Source organism: Gorilla gorilla, chromosome 13, assembly GCF_029281585.2.
Source record: "Gorilla gorilla gorilla isolate KB3781 chromosome 13, NHGRI_mGorGor1-v2.1_pri, whole genome shotgun sequence".
Taxonomy (NCBI): domain Eukaryota; kingdom Metazoa; phylum Chordata; class Mammalia; order Primates; family Hominidae; genus Gorilla; species Gorilla gorilla.
In genome coordinates this window covers 81,824,499-81,850,887 of record NC_073237.2, presented here as the reverse complement: position 1 = coordinate 81,850,887, position 26,389 = coordinate 81,824,499, and the positions used below count along the sequence as shown (strand labels likewise).

Sequence of the window (26,389 nt, the reverse complement as noted above, 5' to 3'; positions counted from 1 at the left end):
CACTTTGGAGATAGAAGTTAAGATATTGGAAGATTTCTGTCTTAATAGATACAGAACCCATTTTATAACCAGCAGATGTGATCACCAAGGTAAGCTTTGGCGAAACTGTCAAGTTAGCCAATCTAAACTACATCTATGTCCTGGCATCAGGTATTGCACTTAATTATCTTGTCTCTTTAGTCTCCTTTAATCTGGGACATTTCTACAGATTTCTTTGTCTTATAACATTGACATCTTTGGAAAATGTAGTTGTTAGCTTGCATTATTCACTATTCACTGGGGTATCAGTGATTGCTCACATTTTCCCTACTTTATCTTAACAGAGCAGTTATAGCAATAAGAACAAAATACATTTTATTATTGAACACTTAACTGTGGTAGTCCAAACTCTTTACATATACATAGTAACCATTAGATCCTTATAGCAACCCTATGAGGTAAATACAGGTTGTATAAGTACATAGAAAACAGAGGAAGAGAGAGGTTCTCAGTCTAGTTTATAAGAGGTGGAGCCGGGATTCAGAAAGCAGTCTAGTGGAATGTCCACTCTCTTTATCACTATACTGTACTAAAATATAATTTTTCTTCAAGAACTATAGAATTTTTGGCTTTTTGAGACTGCTGAGCTTTATTATCTTCTTTTTCTTTCCTACTGCTGCCTGCCTCTTACTCTCATTGACTTTACATTTAGACGTTACTTAATTTTTCCTCTTTTTATCTGAATCCTATTCCTTCATCCTTCAGGTGAACTGCTACATCATAGTGGGGGTATTATTTATTTGTGTGCTCTTATGGTTATAACTTTTTTTCCTGTGATTCCATTTTCTTTGTCTCAGATTTTTCAGAGTTTGGAGCATTTATAGAAACTGGTAGCTTCTAGAAGATTCATCTCCAGCTAGCCACAACTTGACCGTATATAAGTTTCAGTGCATTCTTTGTTCCTTCCTTAACTAGCAGAACTTTTAAGGAGTGGTAGCAGGTTGTTTTGTTTTTTTCTAATGAGTCTGTAAGTAGTCCTTCACTACTGTTTCTTCTTAAACCAAACACAAAATTCCCTGCTGTTGAGCTTTCGGAGTGTTGTAGTTTTCTTTCCCCATTATGGCTGTTTTACAGGTAAAGCCTTTTTTTTTTTTCCTCTCCAAATAGAGAGCCACTATGTAAGGCCATATTTTCACAAAATAGTGTCTAATATTGAACTAGTATGTTTAGAGAAAAGAATATCTTTGTAAATTATTTTTTATTTTAGAAACATTATGTATTCTATTAGATGTTAAGAAAATTATTACATTATTGGTTCATAAATGTATAAAGAGATTAAATTACATATTAATGTAATAATAAGTATACAATAATGATACAGTGATTAATATGATAACATTTAAATAAAATCAATATTATGCATATCAATGAGGAAAATCTTTTTCATTGGCTATGTAAATAATAGCTAAATTCCTGAATATGAAATAATAAGAAATACATAGTATGTTTTTTTCTTTTAAACTAGTAGTTAATATGTGTAAGTATGGTCAGATACATGTATATAAAGTTTTTTAAGGATTGAAGCATAGTAAAATATACTTGTAAATTAGGCTGAAAAATAAGTAGCTTACTCTGGTAGTAAGTAAATACAAAATTAAAAATAAGTACCAACTGAAAATTATTAAATGATATTATTATCTCTCTTCAGCCATAACAAAGATAATAATTAGTTTGTGTGAGGCCAGAGTCATTGAGGATCCTAGAAAATAGCTTGGGTAGTAGATAAGCTGACATTTGCCCTCTTATCATGGGATTCATTAGCTCTTCTCTGAAGAGCGTTTAGAACACATTGATCCTGGATACTTATCTTGTTTCTCTGAGGACATAACTTTTCCTTTAAATCCACCTGCTTTTTTTCCTAGAGAGACATGGAAATCATTTCTGGCTCTTGTTCCACTCCTGACTTTTTTCCCCCACTGAAAACACAGTGAATGGTGACACTGAGTTTTTCTAAAAGAACTTTATTTCCCATGCACTCTAAGATTGTGTGATCATCATTAATCTGTATTGGGGCAGTGTGTCATGCTAGCTGAGAGTGTGGTGCTTCAGAATCACTCTAACTGGTTTTTATCCTGGCTCCTGTCTTTGCAAGATGTGTAATTTTCAGCAAATGGCTTAACTTCTCCGTACCTCATTTTCCTCTTCAGTTAAATGGGGGTAATTTCATAGTGTTCTTATGCAGAATAAATTAGATAATAGATGTAAAATGCTTAGCATAGTGTTTCATTTATTTTCAGTGCTTAATATTAGCTGTTTTATTATCACCATCATCATATATATGTATGTTTTTCAATTTAGTCTTAAGTTTTACTGCCCTTTAATATGAGCAAAATGATGGCAATTAGGGAGAATGAGGAGAACATACTGGAGTCTTGATCTTTACACAAGTTTTTCTGTTTTGAGTAGCCAGAATACTCTGTTATATTAGAGTAACCATGACAAAAACAAAACAAAACTACCCAACAATAACACAACAACCCCAAAACAATAAGCAAATTTGAATTTAAGATAAAATTAATGCAGCATTTATTCAGTAATTATTCTTTAATTACATGTAATTAATAACTTGGAACATTTTAAATCTAAAATGTATTCTGTAATTTTTAAAAATTTTGTTTTACCTGGTAACATACTCTTTTTATCATTTCAGAATGATGATATTGAAACAGATATTAACAAACTAAAACCCCAGCAAGAACCGGGACGAACAATAGAAGATCTAAAAATGTATGAACACCTTTTCCCTGAGCTTGTTGATGATTTTCAGGTATAAATATAGAAAATTCAGCATCTTAACTGATTTTAATAAAAAGTTATTTTTTTTCCCTTAGGTCAGTAATCACTGTTTTTATTTTCTTTCCATTTCTAAAAAGTGAAACTAGCATTGCTTTTCTGAGTGGCATTGAATAATTATGTCAATATCCTGAGCTGCAGTTAAGCAATTGTAAAATGAGGGGAGATGGGCCAGGCGTGGTGGCTCACACCTGTAATCCCAGCACTTTGGGAGGCTGAGGTATGTGGATCACAAGGTCAGGAGATCAAGATCATCCTGGCCAACAGAGTGAAACCCCGTCTCTACTAAAATATAAAAAAAAAATTAGCTGGGTGTGGTGGCATGTTCCTGCAGTCCCGGCTACTTGGGAGGCTGAGGCAGGGGAATAGCTTGAACCTGGGAGGTGGAGGTTGCAGTGAGCCGAGATCTCGCCACTACACTCCAGCCTGGCGACAGAGCAAGACTCTGTCTCAAAAAAAAAAAAAGAGGGGAGATGGACTATTACATTTTTTGTCACTTTAGTCTTTTTGCATCACTTTAATGGACATAGTTTTTTTATTCAGCCTGGATTACAGAGCAAGTCAAGTTGATTGAATTGTTGGCAATTAGCTGGCTTTTGTGATGGTTCCTTGGATAAGTCTATGAAATCGCCCAGGATCTTAAAGTGTCAAAGAGTTTGAATTAGATAATCTGTAAGATTTGTTTAGCCCTTCCTTTGTTCCCCAAATTTCATATACTTAATTTCTAGTTGCTTAAAGAAAAATACTTTGTTGTGAGGTTATAGTTGTGAGGTTATTATAGGTGAGAAATTAAAAAGAAATATTTGTTGCCGGGTGTGGTGGCTCATGCCTGTAAGCCCAGCACTTTGGGAGGCCGAGGTGGGCAGATAATTTGAGGTCAGGAGTTCGAGACCAGCCTGACCAATATGGCAAAACCCTGTTTCTTCTAAAAATAAGAAAATTAGCCGGGCGTGATGAGACACACCTGTAGTTGCAGCTACTCGGAGGCTGAGGCAGGAGAATCTCTTGACCTGGGAGATGGAGGTTGCAGTGAGTCAAGATCGCACCACTGCACTCCAGCAGCCTGGGCAACAGAACGAGACTTCGTCTAAAAAAAAAAAAAAAGAAACATTTATCACCTAGAATTTACATTTCATGGTTCTAATCATTCAGGTTTCAGCTTGGGAACTTAGGAGGCTTAGATGCCATAAAAGATGCAACAACTGTCCACCTTCTGCAGCCTTCCCTGCCACCCCCTGCTCTGGTGTCTTGGTATTCCCCCTAGATTTGAGGTACATGAGAAGGTACTTTGAAATCAGGGGTAATATAAGGAAGGCAGGAATGAAAGAGAAGGTATTTGTCAAAAGAAAAAAAAAAAGAAGACAGGAAGAGGCATTTGAGGAAGGGTACAGGTTGATTCTCTTTCATTCAACCTACAGCAGTTATCCGTGAGCTCTTTTAACACATTTGTGTCTAGCTAAGAACCACTTGAAAATATCAGTAATAACAAATACTGCTGAATCAAGGCAGAAGAGTACTGTGGAAAAAGTTTGAGGAGGAAATCGATTATTGTGTGAAGAAGTCACCTGTTTCTTCTGTACCTTCTACTTTTTCTGTACATATGAGAAATATATACGGTAGGCCCCCCTTATCCGTGGGAGATAGGTTCCAAGACCCCCAGTGGATGCCTGAAACCAAACCCTTTATATACCATGTTTTTTTGATCTGGTAGCAGATGGCTACTGAGTGACTAACAGGTCAGTTGCATAGATACTATGGATACGTTGGACGAAGAAAGAGTCATGTCCTGGGTGGGATGGACCATGGTGGTATGCTACTCAGAATGGAGCACTCTTTAAAACTTATGAATTGTTTATTTCTGTACTTTTCCGTTTAATACTTCAGACTGTGATTAACCTCCAGTACTGAAACCATGGAAATCAAAACCTTAGTTAAGAGGGCACTACTCTCATGTGATTACAGATTGTAGTTTTGATTTGGGAATAGAAAAAAGTAACCTGATTATGGGTATTAAGTCCAGGACTTTGATTCTTATCCTTTCACAAATGAGTTTTCTTTCTTTTAGATTGCGATGAGTTGTTCTTGCATTCTATGTTTAGATTCCCTGTTTTCTAATTATAGTTTGTCACCCAGAATAGGCTAACCTTGATGATTTCCTACATGGCACTTTATGAACAGCTGGCCAAGTTGTCCGTCTAGGAGTTTGGCTGCTCCTAGAGCAGTTTCCTGCTTTGGGTCTGAATAGGTGTGGCCAGGGTCAGATTGTAAAAACAGATCTGAGTGAAAGAGCTTCTCACTAAGTTACTCCTTTTTATTTTCTTTAAGTGAAAGATGCTGCTTCAGATATTTCAAGTAGTACACATTTATTAATGCGTTGTCTATTCTGCTGTAAAGTTTTATATAGAGTAGCTCTATTTCTGTAGCGTATGTAATAGGAAATAGCATATCGTCTTTTATTTACATAATCAGAAAATTATTTCTAAGGTAATTGTGTTGCCACTTGATTATCTTTGTCATTTTTAAGTTTCAAAGGAATGCATTATTTGATACTTTAGGCTCTGTTTTTTGAAGTGTGTATTTGAATTTTAGGGAGCAATATGTAAGTGACATGCTTTCAAGGATTAAAAAGATTGGTTGGTTCCAGATGGGATGTGTTTGAAAGAATTTTCTCCAGCTATCTTTGTATCAGTTTTTTGTAGATCATGAGATAATAAACATAAATGAAGTTAATTTCAATGATGACTTTTTCCACTTTCATTTGTATATTATTTTCAGTATCAACCATTAATGCTTAAGATTACTTTATGTGTTTGTTTCGATCTTGAACACCGCCCGCTTTGTTTCCAGATGTGTTAAGGCCATTATTCAGTGGCCAGATGGAAGGAAAATGAATGCTATTCGAAGGCAACGTATGGTATTATTAAAGTAATTATCAACATCCTTTGTGAAGTGACCTTACCGTGCTTTTAAAGCTATGTTTATTTATTCATAGTGACAATTATAGTTTTATTTTCTCTTGTTTCTTGATGGCAGAATATTGAAAGTATCAAAATTCTGCATTTTCACAGTTCTTTTATTCATATGTCTGTGGTAGCATGATGGCATTTACTATGTGGACTTTTGTTATGTTTTGTTTTTCTTTCTTGTTTTCCTCTTGTTAAATTTGGTTTTAAATTTTTGTCAAAGTTATTCATGGAGAAAGCTTAAAGTGTCAAATAGTTTTACATAGGTAATCCTTTCCCACATGCTAAATCCTGAAATTACTTTTTGTATGTTTTTGAAGTTAATCCTCATATCTCTAAATAATGTTTAAAGTGCTGTGTCTTGACTTTTGCTGCTTTCGTTCTTTTTTATTTTCTTTTTTTGCATTGTCATCTAAGGTAGACGTCCAGTAATTTTCAGCCTTATTCTTTTCATATGTGTGTGTGTGTGTGCGTGCGCATGAGTGTGTATGTATGCATGCATAGATAGGCTATAAATTTTCCTCCTATAATTAGTTTTTGCTGCATCTTATAAGCAGTAATTTTGATGTTTAGTGTTTTTATTATCTTTACTCTGAAACTTACCTTTTTTGATTCATTGGTTTTTTAAAAAAGATAATTTTTAAAATTGGCTTTCTAAAAAAGATAAAAAATTTTAAATATTTTAAATTTATTTCTAGCATATAGTTGTAGAATAAGAAGACACAGTCTTTATAATCATAACATTTTAAAAATTTTGAGACTCGTTTTATGGCCTTGGATATGATCAACTTTTGTTACTCTTTCTTATGTGTTTGAAAAGAATTCTATACTTGTTAGTCACAGTTGTCTATTTGCCTATTAGGACAAGATTGTTAATTGTGTTGAGAAGTTAAGTTCTCTTTTATCCTTATGGATTTTTATTCTTATTCTATTAATCACTGTGAAAAGTATTTTAAAAATTTCTCACAATGAAAAAATTTCTCAGTTGTGATTATGATTATGAGTGTGTTTCTATTTGCAGGTCTGTTAGTTTTTTGTTATATATTTTTGAGGGTTATTATTTATTGTATATTCATGTAGATTGAGTTTTCTTCCTTTTTGAATTGGACTTTTTATCATTATGAAGTTACTATCTTTACCTCTAAGATTCTAAGACAAAAAGCACTTTAAAAAATATTAATATACTTATATTAACTTTTAACTTTTCAGTATCCTTCGATGTGTATTTTTTAAACAGCGTATAGTTGGATTTTAAAAATACCAAATCTGAGTTTTGTCATTTAACTGGAGCATTTAGATCATTTACATATAATTACTTCTATATTTGGATTTATATTTATGAAATCTTATTTTTAATAGTTTTATCTCTTTATGTTTATCTCTTTTTCTTGCCTTCATTTTGATTATCTTTCTCTTACTCCACCTTTTCCCTGTTACTAGTTTGAAAACTCTATATACAGTCTTTTTTATTTTAATCAACTTTTTTGAGGTATAATTTACATAAACTGTATCCATTTAAAGTATTAGTTTGATTATTGACAAATATGCAAAAATTCTAGTTACTCTAGATTTTCCAACATATTTATCAAAGTCTAAAGTAAATCAGGACCTTTCTTTCCTCTTTCCCTCAGCCATAAATGGAAACTTCGAGTATTCTAACTACCATGACTTCCCAAATCAACTTTTATATATATATGTATATACTTTTTTTTTTTACTAAACATAAAAAGCAAAGCAGTAACGTCAAGTGGGTTTTCTAAAAACGAGAGTTAAGATATATAAAAAACCTATTTGACATTACTGCTTTGCTTTTTTATGTTTAGTGTAGACTTACCCACATTTTTACCACTTTAAAATTTTTCGTTACCTTTTGTGTCTCAGACCTTCTGTTGGGATCACGTCGTTTAGTGGCATGTACTTGCATGTGCACTTGTGCACATGCTGTCTTGCTCTCCCTCCCCGAAAGTGTCTTTATTTTGTAAACATTCTTAAAATTAGTCTCTTTCTCTGGCTACTTTTAAAAAATCAACTTTATTGAGTTATAATTTGCATACAGTAAGTTTCACTTAAGTTCAGTGAGTTTTGACACATTTATACCCTTATGTGACTACTACCCACTGAGACAGAAATATTTCTTGTCATTCCAGACAGTCTCCTTGGGCCCCTTGTAGTCTCTTCATCTCCTGCGCAGGTGACTGCCGATCTGCTGTCTGTCACTGTGACTAGTCTTGACTGTTTTAGGACTTCTTATAAATTGAATCATACAGCATTTACTTTTTAGGGTCAGGCTTCTTTTGCTGAGCATATGTTTTTGAGGTTTACCCATGTTGCTGCATATAACAGTGGTTCTTTCCTTATTGCTTGATAGTATTTTATTTTGTAAATACACCACAATTTCTTTGTGGATGAGTGTTGGAATGTCTGAAGTTTTAGACTTCATTGGACTTTAATATGAGTAAAGTTGATAACATTTTGTGCACAAAATTTTTTGGGGTGGCCAGGCATGGTGGCTCATGCCTGTAATCCCAGCACTTTGAGAGGCTGAAGCGGGTGGATCACCTGAGGTCAAGAGTTCAAGACCAGTCAGGCGAACATGGTGAAACCCCGTTTCTACTAAAAATACAAAAAATTAGCTGGGCATGGTGATGGGCACCTGTAATCCCAGCTGTTCGGGAGGCTGAGGCAGGAGAATCGCTTAAACCCAGGAGCTGGAGGTTGCAGTGAGCTGAGATCATGCCATTGCACTCCAGCCTGGGCAACAAGGCAAAACTCTGTCTAAAAAAAAAAAAAAAACCTTTTGGGGAGATATGCTTTCATTTCTCTTGGGTAAATACCTATCAGTGAACTTGCTGGGTGGTATGTATGGTAAGTGTATGTTTTTATTTTATAAGAGACTATTTTTGGTGACTTTTAACATATACTTTTTTTTGCTTTAATGCTACAGTTCCTAGTAATGTTGACTAAGTGTGGATTTTCTTTTTTAAAATCCTGTTTGGGATTTATTGTATTTGGATTCTGTGAGTTGTTTTCTCATAAGATTTGGAAAAACTCTGCGTTCTCTTCTTCAGTTACTGCATTTTGTTTTTGCCCTCCCTCTTTTGCAATTCTAATTGAACGTAGAGCTTTTTACTCCCTTTCATGTCTTTTAACCTCTTTTTTCTGTTTTCCTTTTCTTTGCCTCTCTATGCTGCCTTCAGATCCTTTCATTAGAACTATCTGTCAGTTTCCTAATTCTCTTTTTGGCTTTGTCTCATCTGTCATTAGAAATATCTACTAGGGGCCAGGTGCGGTGGCTCAAGCCTGTAATCCCAGCACTTTGGGAGGCCAAGGTGGGGGATCACAAAGTCAGGAGATCGAGACCATGGCCAATATGATGAAACCCCGTCTCTACTAAAAATACAAAAAGTAGCTGGGTGTGGTGGTGCGTGCCTGTAATCCTAGCTACTCGGGAAGCTAAGGCAGAGAGAATTGCTTGAACCAGGGAGTTGGAGCTTGCAGTGAGCTGAGACACTGCAGTCCAGCCTGGAGACAGAGCGAGACTCCCTCTCAAAAAAAAAAAAAAAAAAAAAAAAGAAACCTCACAAAATGCATTTAATCAGTCTTTCTTGTTTTCTATATTGTATTTCTTTGAACATATTAAATATGGTCATTTCTTAGTCTGAGATTCTGGTAGGTCTTTTTCAATATCTAATGTTTCTTTTGATTCTTTTTCCTTCTACCTTGTTGAATTGTATGTTTAGGTTTCTTTTCTTCTTTATAATTTTGTATGTGGAAATTATGTGGAAACTCCAGGAGCTGTTGCTTTTGAGAGTCACCATTATAGATTGAATCCTCAAGGGCTTTTGGACCACCAAAATGACATGAATTCAGGCTGCGAATCCATGTGATTTGATGGCCGGTTTTTAATACCAGTTTGTGAGTGGTGATACTTTTCACCATCTTAGAGCTAAGGTTTAAAATTGAAGACAGTTGGCTTTTCTTTTTACGTGTTTTTTTTTTTTCTTTTGTGGTGGGAGTGTTTCTAGGACCTATGTATTGAAGATGTAGTTCTGGAGTTTCATCTTTTTGAGAGGGAAATCACCTTAATGCCAGTTCAGGGTTTTTCTCCTGTTCTTCATCGCCTTTGAGATGGGAAAATCTGTACCCAAGGTCACCTGGTTTAGCAAATGTTTTCAAAGTGAAAGGTAGCTTCAGTCTTTAGCTTATCACACAGGGATCCCTTCTTCATTTGATACTTTGCCTTTATCCTTGCTTTCTTATCCACTTAATGACAAACTTAAAATATTTTAATATATGTAACAATTGTAAATATTTAATATATGTAAAAATTGTAAATAGTTCTGTGGGGTGGATACTTAGCCTACCATGTTTCCTACAAAATGTGTTTTTTAATGCAAACTTACTACCCCTTTAACCCTCTACCTATTTCCTCCTTAGTGCTTCCACTGTCTTCTTGGCTTAGCTGTAGTACAGGGGATCCTGTGAATCATCTTTGAATCCTTGCTTTGTATATAGTGGACATTCAAGGAATAAATCACAGTGGAAGATTCTTAATTTGGACTCCATAATGTATATAAGGAAATTAACCCAAATTAAAAGATCAATTGCAAATCCAGAAAAATATTTTCAAAAAATGGGTTAGCTGGAGGATTCATGTATGTATGTGTATACAAATTTTTTAACATGAAAATTTATACCGTAAAAAAAGAAAACCCTGTATCCGGGAACAAAAAAGTTACCTATGAAGAATTGTGACTGATTAACAGATGTATAGAAAAGTGTTTGCTTCCCAGTAGTCAGAGAAATGCAAATTAAAATAGCAGTAAGATAATATTTCTTATCTACCACATTAGAAAATTTTTTTTTAAAAACCATAGTATCAAATGTTGGCAAAGAAGAGAGCAGTTGAAATAGATACTCTTATGTATAGTTACTGAGAATATACATTAATACAAGTGTTTTTGGAGAGTTTGGTGTTCTGGCCAGTTTGCATTATTAAAATTGATTATAATATCTGATTCTGCAGTTCCGTTTCAGTGCTTAGGAAATCATTGTAAACAAAGCAAAAACTCTTTGCAAAAAGATTTTTATTGCAGTTTTGTATAATAGCAAAATTTTGGAAATGACTTAAATATACACCTTATTTATCTGTTTAAATCATCCAAAAAAGAATGATCTGGCCCAAAATGTTTGCCACTGTCATTCAGAAACCCTGCACTAGGATCTGATCTTTCAAAAATAACTCATGTCATGGCATCCCTCCCTGTCATGGCTTACAATCTCATTCAGAGTAAAAACCCAAATTCTTATAGTGTGCAAGGCTCTCCAGCGCTTGGCATTCATCGTGGCATTCATCTTATCCATTCTTTCCCAGCTATCCCATCCTTGCTGTTCTTTGAACACCTCAGGTGTTCTTCCACTCTGGGAGCTATGTGCTCTAGTCCTCTCTGCCTGGAGTGCACCCCTTGTGTGGTGCCCTCACCGTCTTTGCTTCTATTTCATCTGCTCATGAGGCTCCCTAACCAGTGGCATTTAGAGTTGCCACCTACCTCTGCTCTCTTGGTACTCCAAATCCACATTACGTCCTGCCTGTCCTGCCCTCCTTTTTTTTTTTCTTCTTTTGAGACAGAGTCTCACTTTGTCACTCAGGCTGGAGTGCAGTGGCATGATCTCGGTTCACTGCAACCTCCACCTCCTGGGTTCAAGCGATTCTCATGCCTCAGCCTCCTGAGTAGCTGGGATTACGGGTGTCCACCACCACCATGCCCAGCTAATTTTTGTAGTTTTAGTAGAGACAGGGTTTCACCATGTTGGCCAGGCTGGTCTTGAACTCCTGACCTCAGGTCATCTCCCTGCCTCAGCCTCCCAGAGTGCTGGGATTACAGGTGTGAGCCACTGTGCCCGGCCTTGCCCTCCTTTTTTTTTTTTTCTGTAGAGCTTTACCCTTCTAATGTTCTATATATAAAATATATATCGTATTTATTACTTGTTGTATTGACGGTCCTCTTTTCTACCCCTATACAAATGTAAGCTACAAAAGGGAAGAGTTGTTTTTTTAAGTGTCTTAAGTGCTTGAGACAAAGCTTGGCACAAAATAGACACTTCATAAATATTGCACAAAACAGACACTGTAATGTTATTGAATGAATGAATAACAATTTAGTTGTTGTCCCTAATAGGATTTTGGAGTCTTTATGTTTTTCTGTTTAGAATTCTGAGATTTCCCACATTTCTGTGACATGTAGGCAAAGTAAAGTAGTTGTTATGAATTTTGTTGTGGTTAAAAATTTTGTCTTTTTAGTGAAATGAAAACATATCTGGTTTTATCCATCTTTAAAATTTCCAAAAATTTCTGAAGCAATATATAACATGAATGTATTAGTTTTGTTAATATGTTTTAATATTTACAGTTAAAAGATTAAACATGTTTTTATTTTCAAAGGACTATGATTTAATCTCCAAAGAACCAAAGCCTTTTGTATTTGAGGGAAAAGTACGTGGTCCTATTGTTGTTCCTACGGCAGGCGAGGAAACATCTGGGAATTCTGGCAATTTAAGAAAAGTTGTAATGAAGGAGAACATATCTTCTAAAGGAGATGAAGGTGAAGAGAAGTCTACCTTTATGGATCTAGCAAAAGAAGATATTAAAGATAATGTTAGAACATTACAACAGCAGCCAGGTGATCAAAATAGAACTATTTCATCAGTCCATGGTTTAAACAATGATATTGTAAAGGCCTTGGACCGAATTACATTGCAGAATATTCCTTCTCAAACAGCCCCAGGTTTTACTGCAGAAATGAAGAAGGACTGCAGTCTTCCTCTTACTGTCCTTACCTGTGCTAAAGCATGTCCACACATGGCTACTTGTGGAAATGTTCTGTTTGAGAGAAGAACAGTTCAGCTAGGGAAGCTTTGCTGCACTGGAGTTGAAACTGAAGATGATGAAGATACTGAGTCAAATTCATCGGTAGAACAAGCATCGGTTGAAGTACCTGATGGACCAACACTCCATGACCCAGACCTCTATATTGAGATTGTGAAAAATACGAAGTCTGTCCCAGAATATTCAGAGGTGGCTTATCCCGATTATTTTGGTCACATTCCGCCTCCATTCAAAGAGCCTATTTTAGAAAGGCCTTATGGTGTACAAAGGTGAGTTGCATATTTCTTCCCTCTTCTAAATAAGGCTATTGTCAAGATATGAGGCAGTCTTAAAAAAATTACTTTGGGCATTTAAGAAGATAATTACTGTGAGTTATAAGTTACTGTATTTTTAAATTCTGCTTTGGAAATTTTGCCTTGTTTTGAAATTGTCCTTGTTGGTTTACTTTATTTCTTGAGCTTATTCCTTATTCAGATGAAGCCAGAATGATAAACCTGACCATTGGATAGTTTAGAAATTTTCTATTAATACTGAATCTCAAAATATAAAAACAGATTATTTAATAATCTTTGAATAAATATTCTTAGCAGTATTTGTTAACTTAGTAATTTGTCATTTGAACTTAAGTATAGGATTTAAAAATAGGCTATAAATCACAACAGGGCAACTACAATCAACAGTAATTTTTTGTGCATTTAAAAAGTAAAAGTATAATTGGAAGAAAGGATAAATGCTTGAAGTGAGGGATACCCCTTTTACCCTGAAGTGATTATTACGCATTGTATGTCTGTATCAAAATATCTCATTTACCCCATAAATATATATATATATATATATACCTACTATGTACTAACAAAAATTAAAAATTGAAAAAATAAAAATAGACTATAAATGAAGCAATATAGACAGTATTATTTTGTAAAGTTTGCAATTTTAATTGGAAAACATTTTAATTGGAAATAGATAAAAATACGGGATTCATAACATCAATAAGGTATTAAATATTGCCAAGTAAGATTAGATATTGCAAATAATATTAAATATTGCCAATGAGTGAATATTTGTCATATAAAAATACCTTTTTTGGTGCATTTGGACTGGTTTTGGTGATTATGGAGAAGGTTTTATGATAATGGCTTATATCAGTATCTGAAAAAAATTGTATACCCTTGTTACAAGTATAGTGTGTAATAAACAAGGAAGAACTTGCTGTATTTGATTCTCTTTAGACTATAAGTTCCTTCGAGAAAATAACTGCATCTTATTTTTTTTTTACCTGTAGCATCTTATATAATTCATTATTTTTACTTGGCAACTTAGTGTATGTTTAGTGCCACTGGTTGGCCCCTTGATCACAGACGTGTCATCCCGTACATTATAGCATCAGAATGGGGGACTTACTTCCCTGGGAAAGATGTGTGGGAGTGGGTCTGTGCCAGGGCATCTACCATGTTACAGATGGCACCATCCAGAGGCAGCTGGCCTCGTGGAGTGCTACAGTGGCCTTCAAAAGGCCCATGTAAAGCTCTAACTCAGGGAATGGTTGGGTTGCCATCTTGCAGCATGCAGTACATACACTAAATCAGAAATGTTTCCATAATTCCATAGAAAGAATACACAAGCCTGGGAACCAGGAGGTGGGAACAGAAGTGGCCCTATTTAGTGTAGCATCCAGTATCCACCCAGGGACTTTCTGTTTTCTGTCCCTCCACCTCTGGGCTCTGCAGGGTTAGAAGTCCTCATTCCCAAAGTGGGTGCAGTCTTACCACAGGGTACAATGTGACAACAAGATGTGGTTGCCAGTGGGGTACTCTGGACTCCTTGTGTCTAAGACCAGCAGGTGAGAGGAAAAGCATACCATTTTGACAACAAGTGATTGACCCAGATCAGCTAATGGAGGTAGGGTTGTTTTTACACAGTGGCAATGGGTTGACTATGTGTGGAACATAGGCAATCCAGTGATTGGCCTGTTGCCTACTCCCTTCCTCAATTTTAACTGTGAATGGACATGTTATAGCCGGCCTGGAATGAGAATGATTACCAGGGGCTCACACTGCTCAGGAATGAGAGTTTGGATTGCTTAATCAGATAAGCTATCAAGACCTGCAGAGGTGATAGCTGAGGGTGAGAGGGATTTAAATAGATCCTGGGGCCTGGGTGCAGTAGCTCACCCCTCTAATCCCAGCAATTTGGGAGGCCAAGGTGGATGGATCATTTGAGGTCAGGAGTTTGAGACCAGTCTGGCCAATATGGTGAAACCCCATCTCTACTAAAAACACAAAAATTAGCCGGGTGTGATGGCACACACCTGTAGTCCAAACTATTCAGGAGGCTGAGGGAGGAGCATTGCTTGAACCCAGGAGGCAGAGGCTGCAGTGAGCCGTGATCGTGCCACTGCACTCCAGCCTGGGTGACAGAGCAAGACTCTGTCTCAATAAATAAATAAATAAATAAATAAATAAATAAATAAATCGTGCCACTGCACTCCAGCCTGGGTGACAGAGCAAGACTCTGTCTCAAATAAATAAATAAATAAATAAGTCAATCCTGTAAGTAAGTAAATTGATCCTGGGGGATAGAGATGAGGGCTTGCAACCCTGAGAACAGTTGCAGTGATTGAGGATGAACTCTGTCCCACTGTTTTTCTTCCAAGTTTCCCCTTAGGAGAGGCCCACAGGAGCATATCTCATTGTGCCTTGGCATCTGCTTTTTGAAGAATCTGAACGACCCACCTGGAGTGAGTCAGAGTCAGGCAGCTACTTGATATTTCTTTTCAGCATCATCTCTTAGGCTCTTTACCTCTCCAAAGTCAAAGATGTCATCTTGACTACAGAAGGCACTTCCTGAATTTTAAGTGCTCTTTAAGCCCTGAAAGCAAGTTTTGTTATTAAATTGCCTCAAACTGAAAGTATTTTCTCTTACTAGCCTGTAATATTTGAGGTAAGGTTAGAAGGAAGAAGGATTATAGAAAAGAGGCATAATTTTATATAAGCCTCTGATTCTCAGCCTTAATTTTAACTACAAAGGAACCCTCTTATTTCCTCTCATGGACTTTATATTACGAAAGCTTTCATCGGTCAAGACACTTATTTAGATATTTTACCTCTTTATGTTAGTAAGGGACATACATCCCTCCCAAGCAGTGCTTCTGAGCAACATTTGATAACCATTGCTAAACTCCGTTTACTTGATTGTATATATCAATATGTAAAGAAACTTAACGTTTTAATTAAGCGTAGATGTATTATAGTTAAATGCATGATGACTTTGACTAGCTGTCATATCTCTGTGAATGTCTGTATGCAGATTGAGGACTACCACCCTTAGCTCTGGTGACCTCTGTCCTCTTTGAGCAGCTGTTTCTGATACTGGGTTTTGTCCTTGCCTGGCTTGCTTGACCTTTCAGGTAATATTGTTCTATCCGTGGTTCCAAGCTTCACTCCCTCTCTCTCCCTGACTGAGCCTATCCTGATGATGGAGGAATTTATACGTACTGGGAGTTACTGTGACTCTTCTCCAACCTTCTCTGTCTTAATATTTATGATTAGTTTTCTCACCTTGTTTCTGAAACATGGACCTCAGAATTGTCCTGTAAATGTAATCTACAGATTAGAGTCCAGCTTCTTCCATATATTAGGGCATCTGTAGGACTTTTTCCTGAAGTAATTGACATTCTTACTGCCTGTGTACAGTCTAATATACCACTGAGTTCAAAACAAAGCTTTAAGATACATTTTTAATAGTGTGAGGTAAGTAGCATGATAAGAAATCAAAAGGTGGATGAGAGTTGGTACAGGTGTTTTAAACATAGATATGTTGGTGTGCAAGTTAAAGTGCAAAGGAGATGCAGCTCAAGGAAACAAACACAAAAAACCTGGAAATTCAAAACTCTGTTGTTGGCTGGGCGTGGTGGATCATGCCTGTAATCCCAGGACTTTGGGAGGCCGAGGCAGGTGGATCACGAGGTCAGGAGATTGAGACCATCCTGGCCAACACAGTAAAACCCTGTCTCTACTAAAAATACAAAAAATTAGCTGGGTATGGTGGCACATGCCTGTAGTCCCAGTTACTCGGGCACCTATAGGCCTAGCTACTCACTTGAACCTGGGAGGCAGAGGTTGTGGTGAGCTGAGATCGCGCCACCGCACTCCAGCTTGGGCAACAGAGTGAGACTCCATCTCAAAAACAAACAAACAAACAAAAAAACAAAATCCAACTCTATTGTTACCTGTATTTGCTCCTAGAAAATTTGCGATGAGAAAAACAGGACTGGCTCCAAAATGCATTTGAGAATCGAGTGATCCACATCTCTCCAGAAGTTTCAAAGATTTCTTTCCTTATAGAGATGTTTTCCCATTGATTTTCACGACCTTGATGGAGATGTGTTCTGCTTTGTTGCTGCAGAAATAAGTCATAAATTCTGAAGCAATCTAAAACCTTTGTCTGCTAGTCTCTCATCATCATATAATTGTATGGTGGTGACTCTTACCAAGTTTGACTGATTTGTATACCCTGTGTTTTAAAGAACACCTTTCATCGTATTTGTCGCTCCATTTTCCTACCATATTTGCCAACATTTCTGTGGGTATTAGATAGTTGACATGCAGCAGGAGTATAACCATGTTTCACTATGGAGTTGTAGCCCTGAGAACGATTGCATTGTTGAGGATGAAGGTTTCATATTTCAACAAAACAATATGATTCTATTCATATTACTTAGATGTATAGGACTTCCCCAATAATGTTAACCACCTTAGCCATGACTACTACAAAAAATAAAGTATTTTTATTTAAAAATGTTTACAGATTGTGTAATAGACAACAGTACTTTGGTATTTGAAAGTTATTGCCTTTCCCCTCCTAATTTTATATATTCTTTGCAAATATAGTTAACCCTTGAACAATGCAGAGGTTGGGGCACAAGCCCCTGTGCGGTCGAAAATTCAAGTATAACTTTTGATTCCCTCAAAACTTAACTACTAATAGCTTACTGTTGGCCGGAAGCCTTACCAGTAATGTAAACAGTTCACACTTATTTTGTACATTATTTGTATTATATACTGTATTCTTGCAATAAAGGTCAGTTAGAGAAAAGAAAATGTTATTAAGAAAATCATAAGGAACAGAAAATATGTTTACTAATCATTAAGTGGAGGTAGATCACCATAGAGGTCTTCATCCTTGTCAACTGGCTGAAGAGCAGGAAGAAGAGGATAGGTTGGTCTTCCTGCCTGTCTCAGCAGAGGCAAAGGGGAAGGAAAATCCACAAATAAGTGGACCTGTGCAGTTGAAACCTGTGTTGTTCAGGGGTCAGCTGAGTTTTTCAAGTGTTTATATGGGAGTTATGGTGAGCAGTGCAGTGTGGATCTTCACAGGTGCATACTCCAAAGCCTCCACTCTCCCTTTTCACCTTTTTACCCATTATTTTTGAATAATGGGTAGGAAACTCTTCAAAATTATTTGTTCCTCCAAGTAACACTAATGTGAGACTGGAAGAACATATGTGTATGGCAGAAATGCTTGGATAATTGGGTTAGACTTGATGAGAGGGGTGAGACCATATATATGGTGAGACATCTTGTCAGGGCAGGGCAGGATGCTCTCTGAAAAGCAAGTTTTAGACTTAACTCTCCCACTGTGTGTGTGTGTGTGTGTGTGTGTGTGTGTGTGTGCACATAAATAACTTTATTTCTCTAGATAACAATTTTCTCAACTTTTTAAAAGCAAAGATTAGACCAGTGTTGATCAAATTTGGGTTGATACTCATTAGTAACCAATATTAAAATAACAGTGTGTCACATGTAGTACAGCTAAGTATTGTTTCATAATTCTTTTGATTCACCTCTCTGTTTCTCTTTTGTAGGCTTGTGATCTTTAAAATGTGTTTCTTGTTGGTCATATTAAAAAAGTTTGGTAGTCATTCACCTAGGTTAGGGTTGGCGTACTGTGGTCTGTGTGCCAAATCCATCCCAAATCTGCCAAATCTGCCTGGTTATGTTCAGCCCATGAGCTAAAAATGGTTTTCACATGTTTAAGTGGTTAAAACAATTGAGAGGAAAATAAGGCTTCGTGGCACATGAAAATGATATGAAATTCATATTCGTGTCCACAAATAACACTTCGTTGGAACATAGTCATGCCTTGTTTTTTAATGCATTGTCTATGACTGTTTTTGTGCTACCACGGCAGAGTTGAATGGCTGTCATGTGGCCTGCAAAGCCTATCTGGCTCTTTGTAGGAGAAGTTTGCTGACCCCTGTAGCCACTCTGAAGGCTTTATGGTTCTATATTTGTGATAAAATATCAAATATAGTTCAGGTTAAAGGTATTTCCGAAGTACTCAGAAATGCTTATTTTAAAAAATACATTGAGGATGGTAATTCTGGTTTGCTTATTTGCCTAGTCTTCTGCATCTTATTTTTGAGCAAATGATGACATTTTGTGAATTATTTGCCAGCTTATCACATTCCCTACCTGAATGCATTGTAAATGAATGATGTCAAAATTAATGAAGAATTACTGTTTTATCACTTTCAGAAAAGGAAACATTAGACTCGTTTACATGATTTCAGTGAAAATATCCTGATTGTTATTTTGAATTTCTACTGTACAGTTTTCTTATGTGCAATCACTGTTTTAAAGAAAGTTCAGTATAAAATGAATAAAACTTGGTTAAAAATCTCTTTACCTCCAAATGAAAGAGAAACAGTCCATTATAAGTAAGATTCGTATCTCAATGTAGATAGCACACTAACATTTAAAAAATTGTATTGCAAACACACTGATGATTACTTAAACCTATATTTTTGGTTTAAGTTGGATTTAAAATTAAAATTAAATTTATCTCTTATTTTAAAGTATGCTTAGCATTTTTGGTGCATTTTTTTCTGTTTTTGTAGTCCATAACATTAGAGAGTAGGAAGAAGTCACTTTTTGTCCCATCCTGCAGAGATAACCATTATTAACATTTTGATTTATTTTCTTTCTATTGTTTTTTCATATATCCTAAAAAAAAAAAAAAAAAAAAAAAAAAACTAGGTTTTTTTTTGAGACAGGGTCTTGCTGTGTCACCCAGGCTGGAGTGTAGTGGCACGATCTTGGCTCACTGCAACCTCTGCCCCCCAGGTTCAAGTGATTCTCTTGCCTCAGCCTCCCAAGTAGCTGGGATTACAGGCACGTGCCACCACTTCTGGCTAATTTTTTGTATTTTTAGTAGAGATGGGGTTTCACTGTGTTAGCCAGGATGGTCTCGATCTCCTGCCCTCGTGTTCTGCCCACTTCAGCCTCCCAAAGTGCTGGAATTACCGGTGTGAGCCACGGTGCCCGGCAAAAAAAAACTGTGTATTTTTAAAAACGTTTTATTACAAATTACACTTTTATATAATATGTAATGCCTGTTTTGAAAAACATTCAAGGTATTTTTAAAAAATACGCTTATGAAAATAAAATGCAAAATAAGGGAAAGGAAATGGTTGACAACCACAAAAGCATGGTTAACTTAACTCCAAATGAGAGAAATGTAAATTAAGATGTATTGAGATATCATTTTCCACATATCAGATTGGCTAAAATCTAATTGAGCATAACATTCTATTGATGAGGTTATGGAAAAACAGCCTCTCTCATACATTAATTGAAAGAATTCATGTATGAGAGAATCTCAATTGAGGGAATGTCAATTGAGAATACCACTGGTAGAGGGCGATCAGACAGATTCTATCAAGATTAATGTGCATGTTTCCTTTGACATGTCAGTCCCACATCTGGGAATTTGTGAGATATGTTTATTTCATAAATCTCACACGTCTGTGTGCACACATAGTTTGCATACGTGTGAAGTGGCATTCAAAGTTTTTCATTGCAGTATTGTTTTGAGATTGGCTACAACTCAAGTGCCTATTTGTCAGGGACTAGTTAAATTATGGTGTAACTTTTTATGAATAATGTGCAGTGGTTGAAAAAACAAAAAGCTGTCTATACCCTGATAGAGCTGTAAGATGTATTATAAAATGAAATAAACAAGGTGCTTGTTTTATGACGTTTTAGACTTCGTATCAGAAAGAGGGAAAAGCAGTCTACATTTATGTTTTCATCAAATAAAATCTGGAAGGACAGTAATAAAAGTAGTTCCTTGATTATGTGGATGGAAGATACAGGTGTTAATAAGTGAGACTTTTCATTTTTTGCTTTTATATCATACTTGATTTTGTGTAATGCCAGCATATTACCTTTTCAGAAATTTTAAATTAAAAAGTAGATAAAGAATTGTGGCAAAGGCAAGATAAAGAAAACAAAACCCTGGATTTCTTATATGAAGTTTAGAATGGCTTGGAAAACACAGGTACTTCTGGAATTGAGGCAATAGTGGAAGAAGTATTGGTAGGAGCAAAAGCAGCAGATAGTTTTTATTAAAGGCATTTTAGGCATTTTGTGGGCCAGACACACAATTCAGTAACAAGCATTTTATATGCAGTGTATATATGCATATAAAGTGTGCCATTTAATACTATAGCAGCTCTATGAGGAAGGTGCTATTATTTTTCTTATTTTGCAGAAGAGTAGGTTGAAGCTCAGGGTTGTTGAGTTATACTGCTGGTAAATGGCAGAGCCAAGAGTCAAACCCTGGTCTATATCATGAGCCTATCCTGTTGATCGTATATATGTACTGATCACATATATATGTTATACTCTCTGTAAAGAAGATGATCTTGAATCTTTCTAGCAGATACAGATAATATGGAACCTCAGAGCATACTGTTAATGTGATGAACATTTCCCATAATGTTCTTACAATAAATATAGCAATGAGATTTACTAAATGATTTCTTGTAGTGTTGCTCTGTGGTTGAAAACCTAACAAAGTACAATTTTGCTGGTGGCCACATATCACATGTGTTTTTGAGTATGGACTGAATAGGCTATGTATTTTCCAGACAGTCCTGCTTAAATTATTCCTTTCCATGCCAAGTCTTTGATAAATGTTGAATGGCAGTAAGTTTGAGGTTATAGTCCCTGAGAGTACCTAGACTATTTGTTTTGACTGGAAAGCCATGTATTTCAATAGGTGGCTGGGGTAAAGGAAGGAAAAGTTGTCATTCTTTTATAAAAGTTGATCTGCTTAACACAAATACATGTCTGAATAAAAGACTGTTTCCCTCTTTTTTTTTTTTTTTTGAGACAGAGTCTCGCTCTGTCGCCCAGGCTGGAGTGCAGTGGCACAATCTCAGCTCACTGCAACCTCTGCCTTTCAGGTTCAAGCAATTCTCCTGCCTCAGCCTCTTGAGTAGCTGGGATTACAGGCACCCGCCACCACACCCAGCTAATTTTTGTATTTTTTAGTAGAGATGGGGTTTCACCATGTTGGCCAGGCTGGTCTCGAACTCCTGACCTCGTGATCCTCCTGCCTCGGCCTCCCAGAGTGCTGAGATTACAGGCATGAGCCACCATGCCCTGCCTCTCCTCTTTATTAAAGAGAGCTTAGGGCAGGGCAAAGATTTCCCTCAAGTATTTTAGATCTAGTCTAATATAAATGGGCAATTATGTCCCCCAAAATACAGTGTTAGAGGTATACAAACAGGTATATAGGCCATTTTCAACTTGCACATGATTTGGCTTAACTTGCAGAGTGGCGTTTTTTTTTTTTTTAAACCAATTGCCAGCCTTTAAAATTTGGGAGATTCCACATCTCCCAAACAAGTCCAAGTTTCTGGTGTTTCTTGAAGGTTGTCAACAACCTTTACCTCTGTTTCCTGCCTGGCAGCAGTCACCTCATTTTTAGACAGAAGCTGTGTCCTCAGTTTTCCACAGTTCCTGCCCTTCAGCCTCACTCAGTTCTCATACCTGCTGGCCCCTGTCGGGCCCAAGCTCTTTGACCCTGTTTTGCGTTATGGAGCATCACTGTGGAACTGAGCTGTTAAAACTAGCTTCTCATAACATTTTGCTAAAAAAACAAAAACCAAACCTTTGTGAATATTAATTTTTACATATTTGTGGCATATATCAACCTTATTAATTAAATAAATTATTCTGACAAATAGATATATTTAGTCATTCACCCATACTTGACCACTTAAATTTTCATGTGGTATATTTTGAGTATGTGAAAGTGCCATATCCTTCACTATTGACCATCTGGTTGATGTAAATTCTGAATTTATTTATGTGTTACTATAATCGATAGCTTTTTAAAAAGCTTGTTTCTTTATAATTGGCATTTTAAAGTTATGACATTAAACTTACATCAAGAATGTGTAGCTTAATTTTTTGATAGTAGATCTTTTTTTCCTGATAGACTACTATGTCAGTAATGAGTTATTTTTTATAGAATAAAATTAAAAGTAAATTATTCTTAACTGTTTAACTAGTAGATTAAGATTAGTTTTAGCATTATACTTTTTTTTTTAGTATCTTTTGTTTATATGTTTAACTATCATACCTTCTGATATTTTCCTGGTAATTTTTAATTTTTCAATTAGGGTAGGTTCTTGGCTTATTTTAAATTTAAGGTTATACTGTGATATTGTTACATATATTTCTAAACTATATGAGAGTTAATATCCTTTTATCATGGAAAAGTATCTTCGTGCAGGAGACTAGTTTCAGATTTGCCTGAAGTTTAAGACTGTCAGTGTTTAATGGATTCTTGAGATTTTGTTATAAACTATTTTGGTACACTTTCTCACCCTGCTCTCAATAAATCTATAAGCCACAGTTCTAATCTGCATTACTTATCTTTAGCTGAAATGAACAAACTTGAAATTTAAATCAGTGCATATAATCACCTTCCTCTTTGAGAATAAGTTTTACATGAGAAGTAGCTATGTATTAACACTAGCAGGATTTTGTGGCCAGTCTACCTGGAGTTACAGGCAGTCTGGCTTTAGGAACAAAATCTGTTCTGTTTTGGCTATATTTTAGTGTCACCTGTGTTGACACAGTTTGGTGATTATTGTCTTCCTTAGCTTAAATATTGATGGGGTAAAGATTGTGGGTTCTATGGGTGACTTAGTCTTCTAGGACAGTGGTAGGGATTGGAGGAATTTTTATTTTGTTGGACTGATTCAGGGAGAGATCAAGTCTAGAGAATTTTGCATACTCAGGGAATCATCCTCTGCTCCCTCAAACAGGTGTTTCCCTTCCCTCTACCTTTCCTTTCCCACCACAAAAGAGAGGAGAGATTCTACAGAACATGCAGGCTGACTGCCAATTGCATTTTAGCTAAATTCCAGCCAGGTGGGTTTAAAAAAATTATTCTTATATAATCTCTGGCTTTTCACATCTTTATACCTTCTCGTAATGCTGCTATTATGTATACAGAATTATTTGCCCAAGGGTTAGATAGCGAAACCACACCATTTCTATGTAGAAAGGCATAATAGACATTCAAGTTTTTTTTTTTTTTTAAATGATTGGACTTGTGGCTGTATTCTACGTGGATATTTTCTAGAACTCAAATTCTGATACTGATTTTTGTCTTATTACGTATTGCTAGTTTTTTTGTATGCAAAATATATAGATAGAGGAATGATCATTTTTATTTTAAGAAATTTTTATCATGTACTTTTTTCATTCAAAATTTACTTTGGAGAAAGTTGTACATTAGTGTATAATAATATATTTTGATTAAACCTTTATGATTTCAGGACAAAAATTGCTCAAGATATTGAAAGGCTAATACATCAGAGTGATATCATAGATCGTGTGGTATATGACTTGGATAACCCAAAGTAAGTCTTGATTTTAATAAACTTTTATTAGTTTTAAGTTTTTCTATAAAATTTTAGTATTATTTCTAAAAGATAAAAATTCTGTGAAAAATGTTGGTAGTTTTTAAAATAATAAATAAAAATATAGTTAATTTATAACTAGTTGTGACTTAATTAGGTTTTCATCCTTTGGGATGTAATGGTAATGGTAAGTCATGTTTACCTACTTAACTCTATCACGAGATTTTGTTTGTTTTTAGGTAGATTTTTAATGGGCTTGAGGTAAAGGTTACACAATGATGTTGTATTTTTAAAAAACTGAAATTACTTTCACTTAGGAGAGTGGATATTTTATATGAAATGCTGGCTTGTCTAGCAATACTGAGCCTTCATTTGATTAGGATAACAAATTACCATCCCTTTCGAAGGAGCATCTGCTTGATCCTTCTCCATAGTCCCCACCACACCCTGTTGTCTCTTACTGCTTATAATCGGCTCAGTCATTTAGGTTGCCTGCTCCATCTTTGGAATGCATTTTTTTGTGATCCTTGATGTGTTAGTCATTTACTATTTAGGATTGTCACTGATATCATCACATTTTAGGATTTAAATATAAGTAAATAAATGAAAATTACAAATATTGAGTTTGACTATTATTTAGTCATCTGCCTTCTCATATGAGAAATTCAATTAGCCCTCAGTGGCTTTCTTCTCTCCCTCAACATACTAATATTTTTGGAAAATTCCACATCTTGCCAATCATATGTGGAGGAAAAAAAACACTTTTTTTTTTTTTTTTAGATGGAATCCCATGCACTCTGTCTCCTAGGCTGGAGTGCTTTGGTGTAATCTCGGCCCACTGTAACCTCTGCCTCTTGGGCTTAAGCGATTCTCCTGCCTCAGCCTCCTGAGTAGCTGGGACTACAGACACATGCCACCACGTCTGGCTAATTTTTTTGTATTTTTAGTAGAGATGGAGTTTTGCCATGTTGGCCAGGATGGTCTCGAACTTCCTGACCTCAGGTCATCTGACCACCTCGGCCTCTCAAAGTACAGGGATTACAAGTGTGAGCCACCGTGCCTGGCTAAAACACTTTTTTTTTTTTTAAAGTTTTGTTAGATAAGAGTATAAGCTGTAGCAAAGCTAATGACTAAATTTGAAATAATACTGTTATAAAAAAGAGGAAACATATACCTGATTTATTTAATTATTTCAACATTGATAATTCTTTGTCAGATAAGACAGGCAGAAGTGGTAGAAACAGAAACTCAGGAACCCTGAGTGTGGCATACCAGTGCTATTTTGGACAGAATTATTGAGCATCTTAGAGTCCTAGTCTTCTCTTATTAGCGAGTAGGCTCCAGAAGAGCAAGAGTTTGCATTCAGTCAGGAAACCAAGCAGACATATGTCTCAAACAGTATCTGGCACCTAGTAGATACATGGTAAATGCTTATTTAATAATCAATATGTAAAATGAGGATAATACGTGTGCTTCTTGATGCTAATTAAATAAGATAATAGGTAATTTAGCTCTTCAAATTGAAAATAATATTTTCTTCGGAGAACTGCGTCGTTTATGAGAATTATTGCTGCTCAATACAGGTCATAGCCGTTTTAAAAATGTTCTTTTTTGTATAAAAATAAGTATTTTAGAAATGACATGCATTCAGTGAGGCAAAAGTTCTTACTATATCAGTATAAACATAAGAACAAATCTCTTATTATAAGTTTTGTCCATAAATCTTATCCACATTTAATGTATTGATTGTGCTTGTTTTGTGCTTTAGCTTAAAAATAATGAGGAAGGTGATGTGGCAGTAGTGATGTATTTTTAATTATAATTTTATTTACTTGTTGCTCATCTGTTTAAATGCAATGTATTTTAATACATTTACTGTAAAACTTTTATTTAGTTACACCATTCCAGAAGAGGGAGATATTTTGAAATTTAACTCCAAATTTGAGTCTGGGAATCTGCGCAAAGTAATTCAAATTAGAAAGT

The 26,389-nt window shown here is 35.7% G+C and overlaps 1 protein-coding gene across 10 annotated transcripts in view; it reads left to right on the top strand.

Moving 5' to 3' along the window:
- Nucleotides 1-26,389, top strand: part of AGTPBP1 (ATP/GTP binding carboxypeptidase 1) — a 193,098-nt gene that overhangs the window by 95,222 nt on the left and 71,487 nt on the right. For all 10 annotated transcript variants that reach the window (XM_031014672.3, XM_055350684.2, XM_063696501.1 and 7 more), the window contains 4 exons: nucleotides 2,690-2,806; nucleotides 12,238-12,950; nucleotides 24,323-24,406; nucleotides 26,301-26,387. In XM_031014672.3, coding sequence (XP_030870532.2) covers nucleotides 2,690-2,806; nucleotides 12,238-12,950; nucleotides 24,323-24,406; nucleotides 26,301-26,387 — 1,001 coding nt within the window. The remainder of the gene's footprint in view (nucleotides 1-2,689; nucleotides 2,807-12,237; nucleotides 12,951-24,322; nucleotides 24,407-26,300; nucleotides 26,388-26,389) is intronic.